The sequence below is a fragment of the Cynoglossus semilaevis genome, chromosome 18 (genome assembly GCF_000523025.1).
Source record: "Cynoglossus semilaevis isolate Cse_v1.0 chromosome 18, Cse_v1.0, whole genome shotgun sequence".
NCBI classification, from domain to species: domain Eukaryota; kingdom Metazoa; phylum Chordata; class Actinopteri; order Pleuronectiformes; family Cynoglossidae; genus Cynoglossus; species Cynoglossus semilaevis.
This window is the reverse complement of record NC_024324.1, coordinates 5,800,434-5,825,182: the sequence shown is the minus strand read 5'-3', so window position 1 is coordinate 5,825,182 and position 24,749 is coordinate 5,800,434. Positions and strand designations below refer to the sequence as shown.

At 39.4% G+C, this 24,749-nt stretch overlaps 1 protein-coding gene across 1 annotated transcript in view; it reads right to left on the bottom strand.

Moving 5' to 3' along the window:
- csmd3b (CUB and Sushi multiple domains 3b) overlaps positions 1-23,634 on the bottom strand; it is a 232,649-nt gene extending 209,015 nt beyond the window's left edge. The window contains 1 exon segment of the mRNA XM_025064901.1: positions 21,570-23,634. Coding sequence (XP_024920669.1) covers positions 21,570-21,909 — 340 coding nt within the window. The 5' untranslated portion in view covers positions 21,910-23,634.
- Between the last annotated feature and the right edge of the window lie 1,115 nt (positions 23,635-24,749).

Sequence of the window (24,749 nt, the reverse complement as noted above, 5' to 3'; positions counted from 1 at the left end):
GGACCTGGAGGAATAGGAGATGCAGAGGAAATACATTGACAAGTAGAGAAAAGAGATGGGTGGGGGGATGGGGGAGGACTTTTCCCAAATTGCCATTATTTCCCTTGGTTACATCATTCACAAAGATTCCCTGTCAGCACACTGGTGTAAGTGCATTAGGTCCTTTGCTTTGGGAAAATCAGTGTCTTTCAGAGAAAACAATATTTAAACCACAATACTGTCTGAAAATGTAGGGATCTATTTTATTTATTGTTTTTTTTTTTTTTTGCTGTGTGGTAGACAAGTCAGGCATAAAGCTAAAAGGACAAGGGTGTCTCTAAACTTTTTTATCTTCTAAAAATTAAATTTTTTGGCTGTAAAAGTGAAAGTATTTTATAGTAGTTTGTCCACTGTTGGTCTCGCTCAATCATCTCTGAAGGTTCATTAATAACCAACAGCAATCACAGAACCAAAGATCCAGCACTGAGACAAATGATGCTCCTGATGATTGGACAATGACCCATACAATTAATTTACACTTAAACTGACTGAGTGGTTTTAGGCTGTGAGTCCAAGGTAATCTCTGGGGAACACAGAAGGAAATCAATTGGCCTTCAAAAAATATCTTCCACTAGTCTTTGTTTGATGACATCTGGTGAAAAGTAGTCAACACATCAACCTGTTAGACAGGCTCAAAATAATGGAGCCAGTGCAAATGAAATAAGTTAAATTCTTGCAATTAAATTACCCTAAGTGTTAGTAAGTGAGTGAGTAATTCTGGGATTACTACTACTGCAGGGATTACTGCTGAGTAGGAGCTGATTACAACCCCTTCACCATTAAAATCACACTCAGAAACACTGAAAATACAAACGCAATTTTTTTTTTCTGCATTCTGCATAATATTTTACAGTTATTGCCTTGATTGCACTGTATTTTTCCCACTCTTGATTTACTGCAAAAAGTAGGCCATGCTCCCTCTCAACATTTTTCTTATTTCATTCCTACACTCACGCACCCATAAGTGTTAGCCTGGAGCTCAAAGAAAAATACACCTGGAGAGAGGGAGAGGGAGAGAGAGGTGCATGCATGCTGGGAAAAGATCAAAACAGCAGAGAAAGGAAGGGGGAAAGGAAACAGGATAAAAAGAATGAGGGCTACCTGGGAATCGAGGACAGAGAGAGCAGAAAGGGACAGAAGGTCCCTGAAAATCCTCTCTCTCTCTCTCTCCCTCACACACACACACACATGCATGCATAATAGTGCTCGTGCACACATGCTCCACAGATTCATACACACACTCAATGTGCTACTAACACATATTACCCCTAAGCTCAATACGGCTACACCTGGCAAGACACAGAGAGAGATGCAGAGAGAAACAGAGAGACGCAGAAGATGTGAGGCTGCCTGTGAATTGAGGTCATGCGGAAAGAGTCAGAGTTAAAGACAATGGGAGGTGGAGGTGCACAGTTAGGAGTAGGAAAATATTTTGACGCATGAGGAAGAGAGAAGGAGGCAGGGATCAAAGAAAAACTTTCCAAGAAAGTAACAGCTTCTAAACGCAGCGACAGAAGAGGGGCTGTTTATCACAGCGTAGCTATTTTTGGGTAACACGTATATATATCAGGAAGATAAAATAGGCTGGGTATCATAATAACATGGTGCAGGATGATGATGAGGATGGTGATGAGTGTGAAAAAACTTCTGTGAAGCACTTGTAAATTCCACTCTTTCACAAACCTCCAAATGAATTCTTTTTATAGTTTTAATTCAAGGTTCATCTTAATGGTTCTCTGTAATGATGAGACGAAATAAGAAAAGTGCAAAGTGGTGGTTAATAAAAAATAATAACATTTTGGCTCAGGCCGATTGGAGTATAATAAGAAAAACTTAAAATTATCAACCAGTTCTATTTCTAGGGGCAGAACGGATTAAAATCACTAAATAACAAAAGAGCTAAACAGAGACTGGAGTAAAAACACGATTGTTAGATGCTGTGAGTTTGACCCCAGCCTTTTATACTTCATAATGGCTCACTACGGCACAGAGAACAGAATCAGGGTTTCTGTTGAATATTTGTTGCTTCTTTTTATAATAAAATTCTATTCAGGTATTCTGAAAACCATAAACTGCACTTCAGAGTCAAACAAGCACCTTAAAAAAATCCTAGCACTTTTTTATCCTCAAAAATGTCAATGTCCTCGCATGCAGGCTCACACACACATACATTTCTCAGTCACATCAGGCTTTTTCCAAACTAAACTCAACAGAGGAGAAGCCCTAGCCAAGCTGTTTATATCAGCCTGCAGCTACTGACTTGATTTCCTGTGTGGAAGCTTTGTTGAGTCGCTGGAGGCTGAGAGCATGAGGCGTGCAGCAAGTTCTGGTTTCTCTCTTCACTCCTGTTGAGCAACATGTTAGCAGTGAAGTGAGGTTTTTTTTTTTTTCTTATTTTCTTCCGACTGCTAGAAGTAGCTATAAATTTTTTAATGTGTAAATCAAAGAACTTCATTTCACGTCCTCATTCCATGCCTCTCAGTCTCATGAGTATGCCCTGGTCTCTTGTTTCTCCATTGCTTTCTTATTTTTCTCTCCCTCCGTCTCTCTGGAGTATACCATACTGAGCCGCTCCCAGCTCAGCTCTCTCTGTTCTCCAGTTTTCTTTTCCATATTCTATAAGGGAAAAAAAATCGAAATCTTTCCTTCCCTCAGCTAATCTGTCACGCAGAGCGTCACAGCATATTGTAATAATTCTAGTTATGAATTGCATTAACCTCTTGCCTCTCATTTCTCTCTCATCTTAAAAATGTTCCTGCAGCACCAAGAGTCAAACATTGACATTGCTGAAAATGCGGGTGAAAGGATATTTTAAAGTGGTCACATGGGGGAAAGAATCATCTGCTGTATTTTTACATCTACTGCAGTACAACCCTCTTAGAAAATGTTTATTTTAGCAAATATCTTTCAGTTTTCAGCTTTTTTATGTATATATTCTTATGTGTGTGTATATAGATGTAGGCACACATCTGCAGTGTCATACAAGTATCATAAGGAATGATCTGTTTTTTACCCTAAAGACAAAGAGGGAGGGAAGCCACACTGACAGGATGCATCACATGCAGTAGATGGAAATAAATTAATATTTCTCTTCCATCTCACTTCTACTTTCATCTCGGCATCAGCTCTCTGGGAGTCAGAACGAAAAACACACAAACACCAGGATGCATGTACAATATGGAACTGTGTGAAACGGCACACACTCACACAGATACACACACACACTCACATAGTTATAGTTATGTAGCTGGTTAGTGATAGATACTGGCACACAGTTATTATCAGAATGACACTAAGCATTTCAGACAAACAGAAAAACATTGACCAGACACATACACACACACACAAACATAACACATACATGTTCACATCACCTTATCTCTGAGGGCTGTAGTCTCGCTGATCATATAAGTTATTTTCCTTTCATCAGCTCATACCTCAGGCTCTAACACTTGCTTGTTTCATTTCTGCCTCAACCTAAGGGAGAGGAAGCTTATCTTGGGCTTCAGTACTTTACACTCAGCATATCTTATTATAAATGACTTCAACATGTAGAAAGATTTTTTTTTCTCACCCCACTGGCTGATGTGAATATACCACAAATCTTATCCACTATGTAGAAGGAAAGCAATCCCTCATGTTGTTTTTCAGGGCAGGCAACTATCTTATAAGTCAGCATGCACTACATCATGCAAGCGGCAGGTCAACTCCTTTCAATTTAGCATAACTCACTGTGAGCCTGAGCTCTGCTCCATTCAGCTTTTCAAAGCAGCAAAAAAAAAAAACACTGTGAAAAAGCGCTGTGAATTTGGAGTGTTCTCTCACCCCTCTCCCTCTCCACACTCCCCTCAACTGAACAAAAAAAAAAGAACCAATCACTTCAATGGTGAAGCAACATCAAGATGTTTTCTTGAAGCCAACACCTTTTCCAAATTGAATCCGGCACAGCAGCTGCTCAACTTCTATGGCTACCAAGTGTGGCTGCTTTGGCAAGCTGCAGGGTGGAATAACCACTTGCATAGTTTATGATGAAAAAACATCACGCTGGCTTAGATTAAAGTCATAAACATAACAAAGAACATTGTTGTTGCCATCGGTGTTCATTTCCATTGCACACTGAGAGTTGTGCTGGGATGTGCAGCACGACTGTCGTTGGCAACCTGATTTTTATTGTCCAATAATGGAGTAACAAAACTGCTGTGTGTATAGTTTGTCAGGTGGTTAGGTATCATCGCAACTACACAGGTGATGAGGGTGAAGGGAATGAAAGAGTGGTAAAGTAGGGTCTTAAATTTTATGTTATTTGTGCCCCGATGGGGAGAATTAAAATCACAGATGGCCTAACTTAAAAGTACTATGATGACTAGGTAGGAGTAATTCCTAAACTGATCAGTCAAACATTCACATCACTGCATGTGGAAAAAGTCAAAATAATCTTCTTACACAGCAACGGGGTATTTGTTCTGCTTTACAAACAGGATTAAGCTGCAGTTAATCTGGAGGAAGCTTGTAGACACATTTATGCTCCTTTGCATCAACAAGGGTCAGTTGAGTTGGTTTTGTTTTGGGCAAAGGATTAGCATGTTCACTAAATGCTTTTATTTTTGGATCCGGCACAGGAGGAGACAGGAGGATCCAAAACAATCCTCTGTGATTACACAGACGTGTCTTATTTGAATGAGGGGTTCTCGTACACGAACAGGACAACCTGAATATTCTGGTTTCGGGGTAAGGGACACTTGGTGAAGCAGATCTCCAGCTAATCAGAAATTTAATCCCTGGATCTTACTGTGGATTTTAAAAGGCTACAAAAATATATCTTACTTTCTGATGATGAGCCAAAGCCTTGCATGGCAGTGCTGATGCTGCCCAGTGTGAGACTAAGAGGAACTGTAAAACCCTAAAACTCCCTTAGCTTCCCATGAGAACTGTAAATTCAACCCTAAAACTCCCTTAGCTTCCCATGAAGCATGCCACTACCTTATGCAAAAATACTCCTAAAAGCGATCTTACAACTGTGAAGAGAACTTCAAGTGTGTTGTGGTAAACAGAAGATGAATGTCACAAAAACAATATAGATATAAGATATTATATATCTATATATATTTACATATAAATATATACATAAAGACAGTGCAGCACACAGGGAACATCAGTTTCAATCCAGAGGTTACAAACATGACAAAGTCAGAGGTGAAGCAGCCTTTGAATCAATGCAGTTCGCTCACAACACCTCCTTTTGTTCCTAGTGTCAGATGAGACGATCGATCGAAAGACAGCCCAATCAATCACAACCTAAACAGCGCCTGTTGCAAAGTGACAGCATTTTAATAGAAGGTGCCATGTAGGACTCAACTAGGATGCTTTTATCTAGCAAACACAGGCAGTCACTTCATTTTGCAACATCACAATGGGACATGAATAATATATTGTATCGTTCATGGTGGGCCAGTGTTACAAACAGAGTTTGGGCCTGGTTTTTTTTATTTATTGTGGCCTTAGATGTTGGTAAAGTCACATGATGGTTAAAAAAACAACCATGTGCAGTGATTTAATTTACTGAAAGCTACATCTGAGATATGTAAACGTGTTATTGCACAGATCATTCATAATTCAATTTAAAACAAGAAAGAATGTGATATATATATATATGATAGTATATATATTGTATTTGCATAATTGGTATATTCAAGTCCAACACTGGCTAATTGGATTTGAGACATATTAAGAGGGAAGAAGCAAAGAAGAGAGGAAAGGAGGGAAGAGGTGTCTTTCCAGATTCATGTATCTACACTGTATCCTGTGTATGAAAGATAAATACAGACTGTAAAAGCAGAGACTCTGTGTGTCGCTCATTCTGGCTGCCACGTGGAAACTATGTAAATGAACCAGGTTAAAAAAAAAATCCAACCTTCATTCCTTTCTCTTCCTCACACCTGTGTTGGCCCTTTTCTCCTCTGGCTGTTGAGAGACATACAGCTAATTGCCATGATAAAGGGCTTAGTGAGGGGATCACTATATATTAGGAGGTGCTTTGTGTAAAGACACTGGCCCAGGTCCTCAGTATCCTTTACAGCTGTCAGACAGCCAGACATAAGACATAAGGTGGCTGTGCTACGTACGGTCCTGTGCAGATAATAAACAGACCTGATTCTCATCAGGCAAAACAAAACAAAAAAAAATCCTGTGTCATACTTCAACCTACTGTATTCTTGACACATATTTAAGTCTTAATTTAAAGTTAACACACTGTTTTAACCAAAAGCTAAAGACATTTTAGTTACATGTCAGAATTGTATTTGAAAGTATTACATTATTATTATTATTTCACTGCAATTCTAACTAATATAATTGAACATAACACAGATATGTGTTGTTTGGGAAGTCATAAAAAATGTCAGCACATCCTGAATGTTTCTACTTCCTTCACAAATAACCCTCATAGGAATAAAAACAAGTCTGTTGATGGGGGACTGTTGAAAGACATCATGTGTAAATGATCACTAAGGGAGCTGAGAAAAGAAGTTTACCTCAAAATAAATCAGAAAATATGCCATCAGAAAATAAGTCTTTAAAGGCCTCAAAGCAGACAAAACCAAGGCAGCCAGTCCAAAGGCAGTAACCTTGTTCATTTCACTAGTATTCAGTAAATACCACAAGTGAATGCTATGTCTACACCACCACATTTATCTAAAAGATTGAATAAAATCTAACATCCTGAGGATTTTAACTGACAAACCTTCGGCTCTGGACCGAACATGAACACTTTTGCAAATCGATGCCGGTTTAAACTTCTACCTTCTGTGTACTCGCATGAAAATAATATTGAAATAATATTAATAATAATGACTTTAAACTTTGCAACAGCTCGACCATTAAAATAGATCTGCAAATGTAGAGCACTTGGCATTTACAATGGATGTCGGCAGTTGGAACAAACAAATCATAATTGAAAATATCATTAAGTCATTATGAGCTTGTAAATGGCTGTGCTCCCGTGTTTAGCTACAGTGTAGCCATCTGTCATTAATGACTATGAGGTTTAGTCAAGTATCTTTTTTTTTTTTTTTTGGAGCCAATTTATTCCGCTGTTTTTCTTTTCCCCTCCACAGTCCACTTGTGTAATGATGTGGAGCAGTGAATTTGGTTTTATTTACTTCACCTTGTTATTTGTGAGATTGCATGCACACACACAGTGGGTGCAGGAGTGTGTGCATATGTGTGTCTAAAGTTCAGTGAAACAGAAGTCTGGCCAGGAGGAAAAGCTAAATGAGCTAAATGCCACAGAGAAAGTAATGCAGTGGAGAAAAGACGCTGCTGTCCAGAATCAGCACGGCACATTATGGCCATTATACACACATCACATGGAGAAATGCACAAAACAAGATCACAAGAGCTGACAACTGCTGAGTCCCCCAGTAAAGTATATACTGTATATTTAAAAAAATAAATTAAATCTCTCCTCACACACAGGTACAGTTCATGTACTGGCTTTTCTTCATTTTAACTGCCCCACTAAAAACCATATCCTCTAGGCCGAGGACACAATCCCCCAGTGGTCAGATGTCACCACAGCCTGTGGTCATTTGTTCCCTGTCATTGGCACCAGCAGGGGCCAAAGTGTGGTAAAAAGAAACTTATTTGATTGGACGTGTTGTTTCACTCGACAAGAAAACAAGACATGGAACTGATGTAGCGACCATCCTGGTCCGTCTTACAGCCTTACATACTATGCTGCTGCAACAGAAGGTGAGTTCTGTCGCTGTCACAGCAGTCTAACATGTTTTGCTCCGTCACCATTTGACAAACTAGACTTCACATCTCTATACTTACCAAAGAAATCCCCCCCAAAAAGGTTTTGTTCACTGAGGAAGATGTTGAAGTATCTTAATGAAAAGTGCTGCAAGCTTAAAAAAAACCAAAACAGAATTAGTAAAAATGCAACATATAGAACCTCTAATAGATAAACAACATATTCATATGTTTTCCTCTCTGTCTCTATGGCGACTGAAACAGCAGGGTGCTTCTCGCTAATTGAAGTAAACCTCATAATTACTGTTAACTAGGCTACCATAGCTGACACAGAGAGAGAGAAAATGAAGGAGGGACTTGGCATCGGTGGGATTGTATTTAAAACGCAAAGAAAACAGAACTAAAGGGGCCTGTATTAAAATAGATTCAAGTTCTTTTTTACTTTTCACTCTTGAGTAGAACTGCAGTGTAATATGAGTACTGCCAAAAATAACTACCAGCAAAAATAACAAAACCTGTATTATGTCCTTTATACATAAACTAATGACTACAAGTCTATGTAGCAAAATATGATGACGGGGGGCACAGACTCAAGTGGCATACACAGGATTACAGGAGTCATGCTACACTATTCTACTGCTCTCCAGAATGTGCCAAAGAATAACTGCCTTGTAGCACGGCTTCACAATAATGAAATGCCTGCTTGCGTCGACAGCTTTACCGCTCATATTAATTGTGAATTGATTGCTGCCAGCCATGTTTTGCTAAAAAAAAAAAGTTATGACAAATATTTAGAGTAAACTTGACAAGAAAGAAACCTGAGTAACGGCTTACGATTACACAGCTCCCTTTTTTAGTGAAATTTTTAATGGACCATTTCCTTTTCTAAGTCATATTAATGTACATCATTTTAATAGTCACCTTGATCTAAACTTGCTGCAGTAAAAGGAGTCTTATAAATGAGAAAGACCAGCAGCTTTGAGCTCTTATCTTGTCAGGATATCGTTACAACTGGTATGCAGCAGTGAAAAGTTCCCCACAAGTTAAAAAACAAATGCAACTGTTAGATGCAGATAGTTATTTTAATTCAAACTGAGAACATACACATGTGCTAGGTATCTATTCTACGTACAGGTTTGTCTAAGGACAAACATTGTCCCAGGGAATCATAAAACCACACATCTGTGCCTGTTTTAAGAAAAGTCCTCTTTAATCATTCATATAAAAAAGCCCTTTGACCATCAACCAACACCTGGCATAAAGCAGAGCCAGGCGCGACACAAATGTGAGCAGAGATGTAATTTTCCTGTTGGCAGGTTACTATCTTGAAGCGGCAGAAAGCTACAGCACAATTAAATGACAAAAAACACTGGCCTGACGTCAACAGTTCAGTCTTTGAGAGTTGTTTTATTTTAAGGTTGAATGTGAGGAATCCAAGATTTGTTTTTTCTATTCAGTTATACCTCCTTTCCTATATTATGCTTGAGAACAGAAATACATTTTTCTTTACATGACAATAAAGTAAACCCCCATTGTTTTGGTGATGTATTGTAGACACTAATTCATATTTGCATAAACTGATGTTGAGTGTGCTTGCATTTGCATGTATCAGTGGTGATGAATGGAATTAATTATTCAAGCCATCATGCACATACACATAAGAATTTAATTAGGTATGCCAACTCTATCTTGCTGTTGAACCACCATTAAAATAGCAATGAGTCAGGGAGCATGGTAAATTTCTTAAAGGGAATATATGATATGATTGGGACAGACCAAAAAGAAAAAGAAAAAAGTGTACTGTGCGCGTCATAGCGTTTTGCAGACACGGAAACTGCATTTTGCAAATTCACTGACACATTATGGTTTATATAATAAGAATAAACTGATTTATAATGAATGTATCAGCTTAGGCTAATCAGACTGGAGCTTTAATCTCAATGTTGGCACCAGTTGCATGAATCACATTATTTCCCTCTGATAATCGGCAGTGTGGTACCAATATATTTAGCACACATTGAAGCCAATTCACAATATAGTGTCAAGGCGAGAGAAGCAACGCCCAAAAACGGAAAAAGGCATTTTAATAGGATAAATGTGTCGGTTTCTGTTTGTCTGGGCCACGGACATGTATTAAGCGACCGTGTTGTTGGCAGACTTGTCTGCAGCGATCTTCATGTGTATATGAGGGCCTGAGCGTGTCGAGGCTTTCAGCGTGTGTTAAATATGATCCTGGCAGGTTCCTGAGAGCCTGCTGAGCCACAGAGAGGAGGTGTGATTATAATTTCAGCATCCCACTGCTTCCACCACTGTTACAGTGGTACTTAAACCAGACTACACCTATTTCCCCTCGGTGTCTGTGCTCATAACTCTTCCCTCCGAGGGCACAGACAGATACATCAGGGGTCAATTTACTTCTTACTTCTCCACCAAATTATATAGGGAGACCACTGCAGCAGTCAGCAAGTGTCAGCAACCACTGCCCATACAATGTACATTAATATATTTTTCATATTGAGACAACAAAATAATCAATGTACATTAATATATTTACTATTTTTCATATTGAGACAACAAAATAACTTGCTCCTATTCCGACTACATTATTTATACCATTTATCAGTTAATTGGGTTATGATTTATGTCCTTGTGCGATGAGCAGAACTGACAACAGTCACTGAAAATGGTTGATGATTCCTGAGCAAAATGATGATGGATTTTTAATTGACAATAATATTTTGTTAAATTGTGAATTGTTTTTTTTTTACTATTTATAGCAATCCCACATTCAAACATTACCAAATGTTTTGCTGAAACTGCTGAAAAAAATTGAATAAACAAAAAACTGGATTCAGATATTGTAGCTAAACCAAGAATGATAAAAATGACTCCACAGTGCATTCTGTATTTACATTTGTTATAAAATAACAAAAAAATCTGTGCAGACTGTGAGAGAGTTCCAGAGAACTGTCTATAAGTCACGGTAATGTGATCTGTGTGGCCCAGTGGAGTTTAATTTGGATGATTTTTGTGCCACCAGTCTGATCCAGTGACTCAACCATTGTTTTATCTCCCAAACCCCTACACCCTTTTATCGTTCTGCTTCTTTTGATCTCAGAAACTCATTTCAGCTCTACCTCAAGTAAGCAGCTGGAAATTGTAAAGTACTTAGAATCGCCTTTTCTTTCCCTTTGTTTGTTGGAGGCCACACAGTAAATTACCTTCAGGAGATTGAAACAGGGAGATGAAAAACATCACCTGGCAGGAGCTGAAAGTGGCATTGAGAGAGTATGACTTCTGTCACTGGCACTGACACGTTTGTTCAGAATGAGTCACAGAAAAAAAAAGTAATAGTATGACAACATTCTGTGTTAAAAAACAAACATCTGATGATGTTGTTCATTAACTCATCTGTTTCCTGATAATAATATATTACCAAAGATGTGCTGGAATGGGTTCATATGGCTGGGAGAAAATAAAGTATTTAATAGTCACTATGTTAGAATGATTGGATGAAAGGCAAACAAAAACACAAAATAAAACATGGTTTGGTTTTTCTATTTGCAGCAGAACAGGGAACAAATGATGTGCATTCCAAGCCAAATAACCACTCACACACTTACAGCTCTATTTTAGTAAAAACAATATCAAGTATTGAGACCAATGGCACCTGGCAGATGTAGTGTGCTGCAGGATGTGTGCCAAAGTAGACAGCTTTTTTTTAGATTTTTAAGTTAATGGTAATGTATCTCTTTGCCTCTGCCTGGAAAGCTCATGTGGAGCTGTCTGTTGGTAAAAAAAAAATAAAAATAAAAATAAACTAATGCTTGAACTGGTCCTCAATCTCTAAAATACAACCCCTAACCTGCAGTCAAACCCTACAATTGCCCACATACAAAGTTTCCCCCACAGGGCAATGAAACTGGTCCATATGCATTCTGCACCACAGGGGTCACTAACTCCCAGGACAGGAGCACAAACTCCAGTCTCTTTAGCTGAGGACTGGACTAGTCAATGATCAAATTACTAATTTACTTTTATTAACCAAAGAAAAAAAGAAAGTGAAACAACGTGGTCTTGCTGATCAGTTCATTATAATGTTTCAGTCCTGCATTTTAGAGTGAAAATTAAGATTTGGACTTTTTAGTATACAGTATATATACAAGTGACTCTATGGGAGTTTTTTTTGTAGTACCACGACACTGGTACCATTGGTAGCTTCTGTAGCTAAGACCTTGGTTTGATTAGAATCACACCCCAACCAGAAATGCCACTTCCTAATTTTTTTTTTGTAGTGATTATATCTTGAGATCCACACCTTGCAGACACAGTTCCCTGAAATTACCCACCATCCCTCAAATTCCACAGCAGATGATGAAATAGGTGACGAATCTGCTCTAAAAGAAAATTACATTTAGAAAATGATGGTGAATGGAGAAGCAACTGATTTGTTGTGTCAGGTTTGGTTAAGGTCATATGGTGGAGCGTCTGCATTCTGCCTGTGCAAAGACTTTCTGCTGAATGAGAGAAACAGGTAGACAGTAAAAGAGAATAAAGGAGTGTGTGGGGTGAGGGTCAGACTGTGTCTGAAACAGTCAGTGTTAAAGATCAAAACGTTTACTCTTGTCTGCTGCAGCACGTGTCAGCATGGCACTGGAAACCCAGCATGCCATTAGTACTTCAATTGAACACGTATGTTAGCTAATTTTTGGTGCAGTTTTATTAGTAAAAAATGCTAAAAGCATAGTAGTAGAACCACATGCCTTTGTGCTCTGACGAGATGTCCTACTTTTTAGTGGTAATTTTAAACCACAGGTGCCAAGCACTACCTGTTGCCCAGCCACTATATTTGAAATGTTTTAATGTGAGTAATTTAATGACTATATTTAACATGGTTTCTACAAAGACCTAAAAGAGAACTGAAATTGAAAGTGTCAAGGGGGGGGGGGTTGTAATGATTCGATGGACATATGGATGAGCATGAGGAGTGAGGAGAAGTGAAGGTGGACAAGAGCAAAGAAGAGGGGAAGCAACAAGAGTGGAGGAGGACACAAGAAGTCAGAAGTGGAGAAAAGAGAGGAAAAGAGAGGACGGGAGGGGAAAGGAAAGAAGAGGAAAGGAGCGGAGATTAGAAGAGAGAATGTGAGAATCAAGGGCTGGAGGGAAGAAAAAAGGAGAGGTGGGAAGAATCTGAGGTTCGAAGGAGAAGAGAGGGAAAGAAAGCAGGAGAGGAGGGGAGAAGAGAAGAAGACAGGAGGAAAGATGAAGGAAAGCTGGTCAAATATCAGCTGGACTGGCAGTGCTAGGCTAATGGGTCTCATCAGGAAGTAAAGCAGACAAGCACACAGAGAATAACCAATGGAACCAAAAGTCTCCCAAGGCACAGATGTCAAGCAGGAAATGCATCACCTGAAAAGCTATAAACCAAAATGAGAGGAAGAGCCAAGGTGGCATTTATCTGCACAACAGCACTATTTCAATAATGCATATAAACAAACAGTTTCAGATAGATCCTAAAATGCTGTATGTTTCAATGAAATAGCTAATATCGTACAAACATAGCACATGAGGTCTGCTGACAGCCCTGTCTCTGTGGGTACACCAGCATTAAACACACACACACACAAACATTCGACAACAAACGCACCTGCCCTCTTAAAACCACTCACCCCCTTTTTCTCTGCACTTCTCTGTAAATGTGTTGTACAAATTACAATTTCAGAATGTTTTGTTTAATGACGGTTGTCTAAATCCCCTATAGGATTCATTAGACCAATAATGATGCTTTCTATAAAAAGCAGAGTGCGGGTTATTTGTTTTTTCCCCACACAAACAGACTTAACAAATTACTATAATGATTTGTTTCTCACATACATTTACGTGGGACGCATGGCTGGTTCTCCCTTTAGAGAGCTGGATATTCCTGGAAAAGCTCTGCACAAATGTCCTCGCACGCACATTAACAAATTTAAGTTTAATGCAAAAGACCAACATAACAAACAACAGCCGAATGTAGCGCATTTCTGCTAAACTAAACTGCCAAAGACATCACATTTGCCTTAAGATTCCTTCAAAAATATCCTGAGTTCCAAATACTACATTTACTTTAAATTATTAATTTACTAATGTTGGTGTCGCTTCATGAAATAAACAGTTGTTTGCACTTGGGAAAAACCAATAAGTACTTGCTGTTACCTTCCTACTTGGTTAATGAAAAACTAGGAACTATGAAATCAATTTGGAAAAAAAAAACAAGTTTCTTCTTCTTTTGGTTGCACAAATTTAAGATTTAATTTAATTAAAATAAATGAATTTAATGAATTTTAGGCATCAGTTTTCCATATCTAAAAATAATATTTAGAACTTCTGGACACAGTCAACAGATCCTATTGTTTTTTTAATAGTCAATGAATGTTAGGCATCAGTTTTCCATATCTAAAAAAGAGATGAAGAGATCACTCATTTCTTGTCTTTGTTTGAGAGCCAGTTTGAGTTTTGGTTTAATTGCATTTTTTTGTTTGTTAAGCACCTGTTAAAGGTGCGTGTTTTTAAAGATAATCCCCTACTTGAGTTATGTTGCAACAGTCAGATTTCCTGGCAAGAAAAAAAACATTGTTAGGAGGATTTGCACTGAGTCTAATTTTAGCCGTTTATTGGCTTTAGAATAGAGCTTAATGTTAGCTTGACATGAACATTTTCCCAGTAACATCCAGAATGAGTAACGCAGAAGCTGACAGCCAATTCATTAAAATGGGAATAAATCAAAGACAAGGTGACAGCAATGGGATTAAATTTATTTAGCTTCAGTTAATCTTTGGTTACCATGACACCAACAAGGTTTGGTGTAGATTTTATTGCCTGCATGACAATAGTGAAGAATTTATTTCACCCTTCTATTTTTTTTTTAACTTGGAAGCTGACAATGTTTTCCCCTTTTGTGGTTCATTATCATTATTCCACACATGTACTTCCTGTGAGCTATTGGTCTGGTAGGGATTTCATGTCAGTTACAGCATATACGTGCCCCTGAGGGCAGCACACTGTCGTTAAAGGCATCAGTATCTTCCTCAAGGACAGTCTGACAGGGACAGACTGTGCCTGTCACCAGGGATCGAACCTTTGCCCGACATTGCTCTTTATGTGTCCATCCATCTAACCCAGCTATAAACACTATTTCAGCTTTCTGCTCTGAGGCCGGAAGACCCTCACCTCCGGTTATACAGATTCTGTAGCCCACTACTTCCCACAGTTTCTCCACAAAAATCTGACGACTTTAAAGATGTTCCCCTAATGATGTGAAACCAAGAATTTCACTTTGTTCAATGCAAGATTTAGCTCCACAACAATTCACTAACAACATAGAACCTTTTGCTCAGGAATCTGACTCGGGCAATTTGTTTGAGTTACCAAGCAGTACATACAGGTCCAAAGAATTTCTTATCGGTAATTAGCAAGTAGAAAAAATATTCTTTTGTTTCTAGCTCTATAGCACCAGAAATCAACTGCAAAAAAAAATGTTCTGAAGCACAGTCACTATTTCAGACTCAAGCTTAAATTTTAAATTCCATCTGCTCAGATGGATTTTCAAATACATGACGTAAAGTCAGAGCCTTGTCACAGTCAAAGCCTTTATCTCTGCCCCCATGCCTTGAAGGTCCTCGGTGTGGGGAAGCCACACAGAGCTACACTGAGTGTGTTAGAGCAGTGTGAAAGGGTGGAGCCAGATGGGAATAGTGAAAGCGTTCCAAAAAGTAGTACCTTCTACAAAATATTTCCATTGCCATGCCAGACAAATACTGCCACAGAAGCAGTTCAGGCACAAGATAAAAACTGCGTGAATGTGTCGCTTTTTACATCCACATTTACATTTTTTTTTATGACTGGGAATCTAACAAAGATTGGCTGAAATCATTTCCATTTCCATGACTTTAAAGAGCAGTGAAAATCAAAGCTCTCAGTCCATGTGATACAGTAGGCAAGGCTACAGAACTGACAGCAGACATCATGAACACAACAGCCGTGTCAGACTACAGTGTTATGGCCACAGGCTACACCTGACCATCAGTTGGTGTTTGAATGGTCGAGGTATGAATGGATTAGCTGGTCAGTGTAAAGGCAGTCAAAATTATTTTATTTCTCCACTGCAGTATTCAAGAGCATCATGGCATCATTGTATGTTTCCCGAATATTTTGCCGCCGTGGCACACAATCTTGTGTGCACACACACATACACAGACACACACACACGGATACAGGGCTGTCTATCTTCGTTAATTTCACCTCTGCCTTACTCTGTCTGTATTATGTGTGTGTGTGCCCATCTTCTGCCATTCTAAAAATGTGTGTGTGTGTACTTGTGTGCATGTATTTGAATGCATTTGCAGTCACACCCTTAGGGTAACACATGGTATCTTGGCTTGCTCAACATATTTTGTGCATTTATTAGTTTGCATTCGTGTGTGTGTGTGTTTGTGTGTGTGTGCTTGCCTGCTCAACATGTTCACATCAGTTCTACTTCTAATCATGAGTGAAATAATGAAGAGGGTATGGAGAACTGACAGATTGGGGCTGTGGGTGTCAATGTGTTTGTCCATGGAGAAGACTTGCAATTTGCCTTGTGTTCCGCTGAAATCACACGTCCTTAAAAAGTCAAATACTCAGTGAGAAAACTTTAATCAACATCTTGTTAGACATTTGGGATGATTCAGAGCCATTTCAGTGGTAAACTTATACAGTGGGAAAAGCTAAAAGAGGTCATTTATATATAGGTATATAATATTAGTAATGCTGAAGGAACTGTATGTATGTCCAATCCATTCTAATGACTATTTGAAGAGCAAACAAGGTGTCAAAACTTCTGTGAAATGAGATGAGATATTATGAAGAAAATGTGGACTAAACCAACACAAACAAGGTGTCAAAACTTCTGTGAAAAGGCATGAGATATTATGAAGAAAATGTGGACTAAACCAACTGTCTTCTATTCTTTTGTGAATAAAACTAAGCATGAAACAACTCCATTAAGCACATGAGCAGCAGAAAACACAGAATCGTTCTCAGAAACTATTCAGACAACAAAGGCATATTAAAAGAATATTATGGGCTTGAATTTCTAACTGTATACGATATTTAGTACAAGCTAATAACACCAAGTTAATATGGTATCAAGTGTGAGTGCAAAAATATCTAGTGCAATGTCACTAACAATTGTCGTTAAAAAAAAAAAACATATATATAATTTATATCCTGGTAGCAAAATGTCTACATAGATAAAAAAGAATTTCCGCAGGAATATAATAAAAAAGGAAAATATATAGAAAGAAGAAAAAGCAGAGAAGAAAAGATATCAAAGGCTCCACGTTCATTAAAAGTCATGAAGCAACAAGTTATTGTTTAGGTTGGAGGCAGTAATTATCCCACCAAATACACTCATAAAACAGTGTTTTGCGCATGGGGACAAAGAAGAAAAACTGGGAGAGACAATAAAGATGGCTACATCACCACCACACACAACATCATTAACTAATGCCTGTCTCTTTATGACACATTCTGTGATCACTGTCATAGTTGGTTAAACATTTGCTAAACATCAGCTGATGTATCTGTTTCAAACGAAAGGGGAAAGAAATGACTACAATTGAATCCCTTGTGAAATCAATCTTACATAGATTTTCTCTGGTATCTTGTTTGCCTCAAATTACCAGGCCTTTCTGTGCTTTATAAATGGTTCATACTTAGTTTAGCACTGCTTTTATAAACTGTTATTTCGGCAAAGGAGAAGAGGTTTATTAAGAATGAAGATTTATGGTTCCAGTCACATCATAAATTGGATGCATGTCCTGTTTCTTAATCATCTATATATAATCAACTATGTGAGAGAAAATTTAATTTTCTCGAGGTAATTATTCCAACATCACAGACAAAATTGAAAAAAAAAACAACAACTTTGAAACAAACCAATTACCAGCAGCATTAATCATGTAAAGAATATCAGTCGATAACCAAGCAAAGAAATGTTACCAGAATAAGTGAATGATTAGTAGAGGCTATGGTTATGGAGGACATCAATCAATGCACCAATCAATCTGTGATATTTAGTGACGGGCTATAAAACCTGGTTGAGGTTTCACTGCAGCCACAGCCTGGCCGATCCACAAGTGATGTGCCGCATTAAATGACTAGATGCTAACGGAGGATGAGTGATAAATTTCACTTTCAGCCACGTTGTGAGGATAAAGCAGTGCATTTCCATGGCTCATCAATATAAATTAAATTAAGTATTTTTAGACTTCGGGTTAATTGCTTGGGCACGTGGAAAAGACTAGCCTGTGGAACCAGCTACGTTTAGTCACCCTGCAGATGACCAGTAATTGATTACCTGTCTGTCTAATTGATAATAAGAACCACGTGATTAATCAGTGTTTGTCCTTTGATAAAAGGTTATGAAAATTGTACTTTTGGTGGAGACTGTGCACGTTTGTTATCTTCATTATAATATAGATACATGTTCATCTAAATAAAAATATCCTTTAACACCGACTGTTTCTTACTGGTCGGTGCTGACTTTTGACTTGGAGTCAAGTGAATGACTGAGGTCTACACTTTGTGCAAATCAGTCAAAAGAAAATCTATGCATTGTGGATACAAGGCTTAAAACAAAACAACAAAGTTCAACTTAGAATGACAGAATGCTCCAACAGGTGGCGCCTCAAGCGCACTCAGATAACTACATTATTTCCAAATGTTTATTGAACCTCTGATGCACCCTTGTCCGTGTGCTGCTACTGCCTTCACCAGAAGCAAATGTGTTATTTTGCTGCTAGCAAGAAAACCTATCAGCTTTACTCACTTCTGGCTCCCCTCCCACCCACTGGGGGGCAGCGCCAAAGAAAAAGAAAGAACCAACAAGGCTAATAGACTCAGTCATAAATATAAGTGAAGATCAGGCCTGGTGTGTAATATTTGAACCTATATGCCAACAAGAAAAAAATTCACTTTGACGTGGGTCATCTTGTTTCATTAACAAAATGAAAAAAAAACCCATAATATAAAAATCACGTACATGTGAAATGCATGACCTGTAGGTTTAAAGTCAGCATGTAGAATCTAGTTGCTTTATATCTTCACTTGGTACTCTGAAAGTGATGGGAGGTAATCTTTAAGGATGGAAGCTGCAAGGTGTTAAAAAAAAAAAAATCCAGTTACTCATCACTTTAGGAAAGACGTGTGCACTCACCCCAACTTTACTGTAAGCCTGTTGCTACTGCTGCCACCTTTTGGTAATACCTGTGGATTTTTTTTTTTTTTTTGCATTAATAAATGCTGTTACTGCTGATGTCTGCAGTTACTCAAGACATCATGGGGTTTGATATTTGCTTAATATCATCATGAATATTTCTAAAATCAATATCCCTGGAACACTAATAAATCATTTGCTCCTGAAACACCCCTCCTTACTTTCACTAAAGAAATCTATGATTAGGTTCATAATAAAGCTGATTTGGGAGGGGGGGGGGCAGTTATATGCTCTGGGGTAAAGAGTTGCTCTGACTCTGACATTGCTGGATGCAACGGAATAAAGGAGGAGTTGAAGAGACGCTGTGGAATGTGTGTGTGTTTTTTCCTTGCACTCAACTACATGTGTGTGATTTCGTATGTTTGGTGAGTAAATTAAGCCCCTGGAGCTACGGAACAAATTTGACAGATGAAAGGGAGAGAGGGAGCAAAGAGAGTGAAGATGAGAGCAAAGAGGGAAGAGCAGAGCAGAGGGTAGGAAAAAAAAGAGAGAGAGGCAGGGGACAGAAGATGGCATGACAAGACAGGTGGAGTTAAGCAGAGCAAAGCGGTGGGGAGGAGAAGAGATGAAACCGATAAGGGATCAGGGGTGAGATGAAGAGCACAAAGATATAAAGCATTTTATTTTTCAAAATCGAGTAAAGACAGAATCCTATTTTGAAAAACATTATAGACGCCTTTACCCTTTGGGGTACTGAGGCAAAATAAAACATGCCTGATGCCCAGACAGCATTGTCAAAGGAATCAGGGGTTTTAAAAACCCAAATGATGCCATTACTGCAGGAAAAGCCTTACTGTGAGATAAACATTTTTATCCAGCTACAGCAGCATGACCATCTATTATGGCCTATTTCATTACTTAACCTTCAAGATGAGTTTTGAAGAATAGAACTGCAGGTCCATACAATAATTGGTTACTTGCCAATGGCCACTTGAGTAGAATCATTTACGATTCACAGCCAAAAATGTTGGCTTCAGCCTTATTTTAATTTTCAAGCCTCTTCTTTTTCAAGGTGCTGGTTTCACATACTGACAGCATGGCGGATTAAATCAAACAATGTATGTCGTATAAAAGGTATCTGATTTTAACTTGGCCAATTGTGTTCACTGCCCTGTTTGTCAATATTCCTCATCTTTGACAGACCTATCATTCCAACCCAACAACAAACTCTCACACAAGACTTGTACAAGAACAAGTGGTAGATCACTGCAGTTTATAACTGTCCAAAGCCAGGTGTCCAGACGGCCCCATGCAGCGTTGATTTATTTAAACACTGTAGAAGTCCATGGTGATTCTGCCTGGTCTGCCTCCACATGATCTTCTCACAATGAAGACGATGCAGATTTTCACAGTGATAGATGGTCATGGACAGCCTACACCAAACACTACTTCTCTAGGTTTCTGATGGCTTCTTCTCTTCTCTTTCCACCTCTAAGGACCTAATGTCATCTAATATCTCTGTGAATTGTATGCAAAAATTGATCTGGCCAGAGCAATATTTACAGATACTTTGATATATATGGCAAAAATATACACAAAGGTCTCTTAATTTGCTCTTTCTTAAGTGGACCTTAGCTTTCTTTTGGTCACACAACTCTTCAGCAAAAATCATAGTCCAAACTTATGATCCATCAACATGCATCACAACCTTTTTTTTTTTTTTCAACTGGACACAGTCATGGGTGTGTTTCTGAAAATGATGAGAGAAACATTGGGGAGAACAGTGGAAAACTGAAGACCACCGTCCTGTTGATGGTCTGAAAGTATGATTTTAACATAAGCCCCATAAATGTGGGTCTAAGAGGCGTCTCAGTGCAAGCAATTGATAAAGATTAAGATTTGGGGGAGAAAAAATGCTGCGTAAGTGTAGGGTCTTCTCACTATTTAAAAACTCTCTCTCTCCCTCTCTCTCTGCGTCTCACACACGTACACACTTTGGTATAAACAGCTCACGTTCACTGCCACAGCCCGAGAGCTACCGCAAGAATATTTATTTGCTACCAGCTCAATGGCTGTATTGAAGAAAGAGAGAGAGAGAGAGAGAGAGAGAGAGAGGTAGAGAGAGGAACAGGGAGAAGGAATGAGAATGGCAGGGAGGAAGGTATAGAGTGAGAGAATGAGAGAAGGGGGAAGAGAGAGAAAGAGAGAGAAAAAGAGATGAGGGGGGTTAAAAAAACAGGGAGAGGAGATAGGCTGTTACTGATTTCATCCCTCTCTAATTTTTCCCTCCATCCTCCTCTTTTCAGACAGTTTCAATCTCTCCGCAACACCACACACACACACACACACACACACAGAGAGAGAGAGAGAGAGAGTTCCACCACCTTATTTAAGACTGCAGTAAACGCACTCTCACTCACAGACTTATCCAATTATGGTGACTTTGTCTGAGGGCGCCCCTCGTGAATGCGCGTGAAAGCCTGTGAATAAGTGTCGCATCTCCCCACCACCTCCTCCTCCTCCTCCTCCACCACCTTCTTACCTTGCGCTCTTTCCGACAGTGAACAGAGGAGCACCAGACTCCAGAGAAAACAGCGCAGCATCATCGTAATCACCCCCGTCCTTCCCCGCTCCGTCATCCTTCCCTTAGTCCCTCTCATCCTCATCATCTCCATCCTCCGCGTCCTCGTCACCATCGTTCTCCTCTTCCTCTTGATCTTCGTCTTGGTCGTGGTCTTGCTCGTCGTCGTTGCACCCCTCTTCATCCTCCTCGTTGGCGACGAGGGGTGCGCAAAGGAGCCGCTGCTGGCGGAATGTGCGGCGTCAGTGCATCTTTTGCGAACCGCCGAGCGCGAGCCCTCTGAGCTCTCACCGGGCCGCATGCTGTTTCACATCCAGAAAGCCGGAGGAGAGAGGGATTGAGAGGGGGAGAAATGGAGAGAGAGAGTGAGAAAGTGAGAGAGTGGGATAGAGAGAGAGAGAGAAAGAGAGATAGAAAGAGGAGAGAGAGAGAGAGGAGGAAGAGAGACGCGGGCGTTTTAGTCCTTCCCTCCTTCTTCTTCTGCTTCTTCTAAGATAGAACAGATAAATCCTTCATGTCCAACCCAAAAACACAATCTTTCAGTCATCTTCCAAAGAAAGGTGGAGAAACGCACAGATGGACGGAGCGGACAGACACACGGGGTTGTCTTAAAATCCACTCTGCGCTGGAGTCTTTTGGGCAATTCTTGCAGTCAAAAATCACTCTCACTATTCCGTCCCGTTCCTTAGAAGAGTAGAGGAGTGACTGAGAGGCACGACAGAGCTTCAGAGCCCCGCTTCCCCCGGACAGCATCCCTTCATCATTCTGAAATATCTCCTCTGTTTTGTTGAGCCCTGCGGGGTTTTCGGTCCTTTTATGGGTCTCCTCCTTTGCCAGTTCTGTCAAATGTAAGTCTCCTCTCCTCTGCGTATCTCTCTACCTGACTGTCTACGGTTGTCTTCCCATTGACGTGGAATGATCAATTTACTTTTGACTGGAAACGCATCCAAAGCGCACGCATGCCTTCTGACTTGTGCGTCTCTCGGAGCTCCACTGCGTCTTCTCACATCCGCGAGGGGAATGTTGAATCTCCATCTCTCCGGGAGGAAAATACAGAATTCATGGTTTCCTTCATTTACCTTCTTGACATATATATATATTTATCTATGCATATAAATAAAATCAGAGTTATTTAAGTCATTTGGAGTTTCCGAACCAAACCGGAGGAAATAAAGCAGGGCTGACTGCTGCTGACTCCGAGTCCAGTTTTCCCCCTTTTTACTTCTCAGTGCAGGTCCGGTATAGAAGAAAAAAAAAGGATGATGTGAAAATCTCCTGTTGTCAGAAATGAGGAGAGACACGTCCTTCCTCAGCTCTTTCCTCTCTCAGTGTGTGTGCAGCGGTTTGAGCGTCTCACCCTCCCTCTCTCCGGTGCACACAGATGCTGTCTTTTTTTTTTTTTTTTTCCACGGCTGCTGCTGCTGAGCTGCCAGCTTCCATTCACGTGTATGTGTTAGCAAATAAAAGCCCCGACACGGACTCGTTTGAAAAGTGGGTTCCTGGGGGTCCAGCGATTGTTCGTGCATCAGTGTCAAATGCACAATAATGAAAACATTTGATTGGTCCCAAAAAAGGGAACCCGTGGTGGAGGGGGTGGTGAACAGTGTGTAACGATTACTGCCACCATTAACGACTCACCTGTCACTGATCATTGGTTCACTTGTGCTCTGGAATAAAAATCAATAAGCAAGAAGAGATTCAGACGTGAGTGGAGACCAATGACACTTGTGGATCATATTGGTCCAGTAAAGTGGTTCTCTTCCTGATGGTACTTATATATATCAAATGCCTGAGAGTTGCGCAATTCACCTGTAAATATCACTGCAAACTGGTTGAAAAATAGAAATTCAATCAACACAAGCGATGGGCTAATGTGAGCACAATAAAACCAATAGAGAGATGCAAATATATTAAAATATGCTGCTCATCTAATTGCTTTATTCAGCAGCTCAATAATACAAAAGAATGTTTAAACTCTGGCCCGTGGGCATGGCCTGCAGCCACTTTTTGTGGCACAAATAAAGTGTAGTCCACAATTGGTGCACATTTTTACCTTCTTTTTTATCTAATGTTTTTAGTGAGAATGTGATCCATCCATCTTCAAGGACATCCAGTTTCCTTAATCAACTTAAATCTGTCCTGGGCTAAATAACTGGATATTTAAGAGCCAATAATTAGGTGTTGCAGCTTAGTTTTTCAGCATTAATGTTGAGGGTTCAAAAAACACTTTCTAGACATTAGTAACACTTTACAAGTGTTGCAAATCCAGGAAATTGCCACAATTATGTGTTAACTCTACTATTCAGGAGTTGTAAAACTAATCAATTGGAGTTGAGGTTTCAGATAAAGTTCAGAAATACGGAGCACATAGCGCCACATCTTTTTAGGAAACAATAACACCTTGGATAAATGACGGGAAAAAAATATATGGCCCTACCTTCATTCACAACACACCTCAAAATAGTAACACTTATGAGTCTCACTCAACACCAGAAACAATCGATAAGTAGCTCCTGACTTTGATTACACATCGTGTTTCTAAAAGTAGATCTCCTCAAAGTTCAACTCTAAACAGAGTTTAAGTTCAGATGAATAAATATAAATAAAAAAATAAAAAAACAACAACCTGCAAATAAAAGATGTCGTACAAATATCCATAACACTGGATGCTTTCAAACTCCCCGACACGCAAAAAAATACCGCTTGCCATAAGAGTCACAATGTTTCATCAGCTACTTTGCTGGTTCATGCAAGTGCAGCTTGAAGTAGTACAGCAAAACTTAGACGTGAAATAGTGGCTATTGCATTTTAGTCACCGACAGAAGTCTCAACTATGCTGCTTCTAGCTACGACACCACCACTCGCCGTTTTTTTGTTCTTTCAAAATAGAGTCCTATTTTGGAATTTTGTCACACAGTCGAACACAGACTATTCCGCTCTGTGCACGGGTGGTAATTTGACAGAGTGACAAAGGCAAATTCTAACGTAATAGCAACCTTGTGCTTGTGACATGAGACGGCTACAGAAGTGTATAATGTGCTGAAACGGCAAGAAACATGTATGAAAAAAATAAGATACATTCAGACTTTTGTCAGCATGAGCGCTTTTGCCCCCCAGCAAAACCTGATGTTCCATCAACAT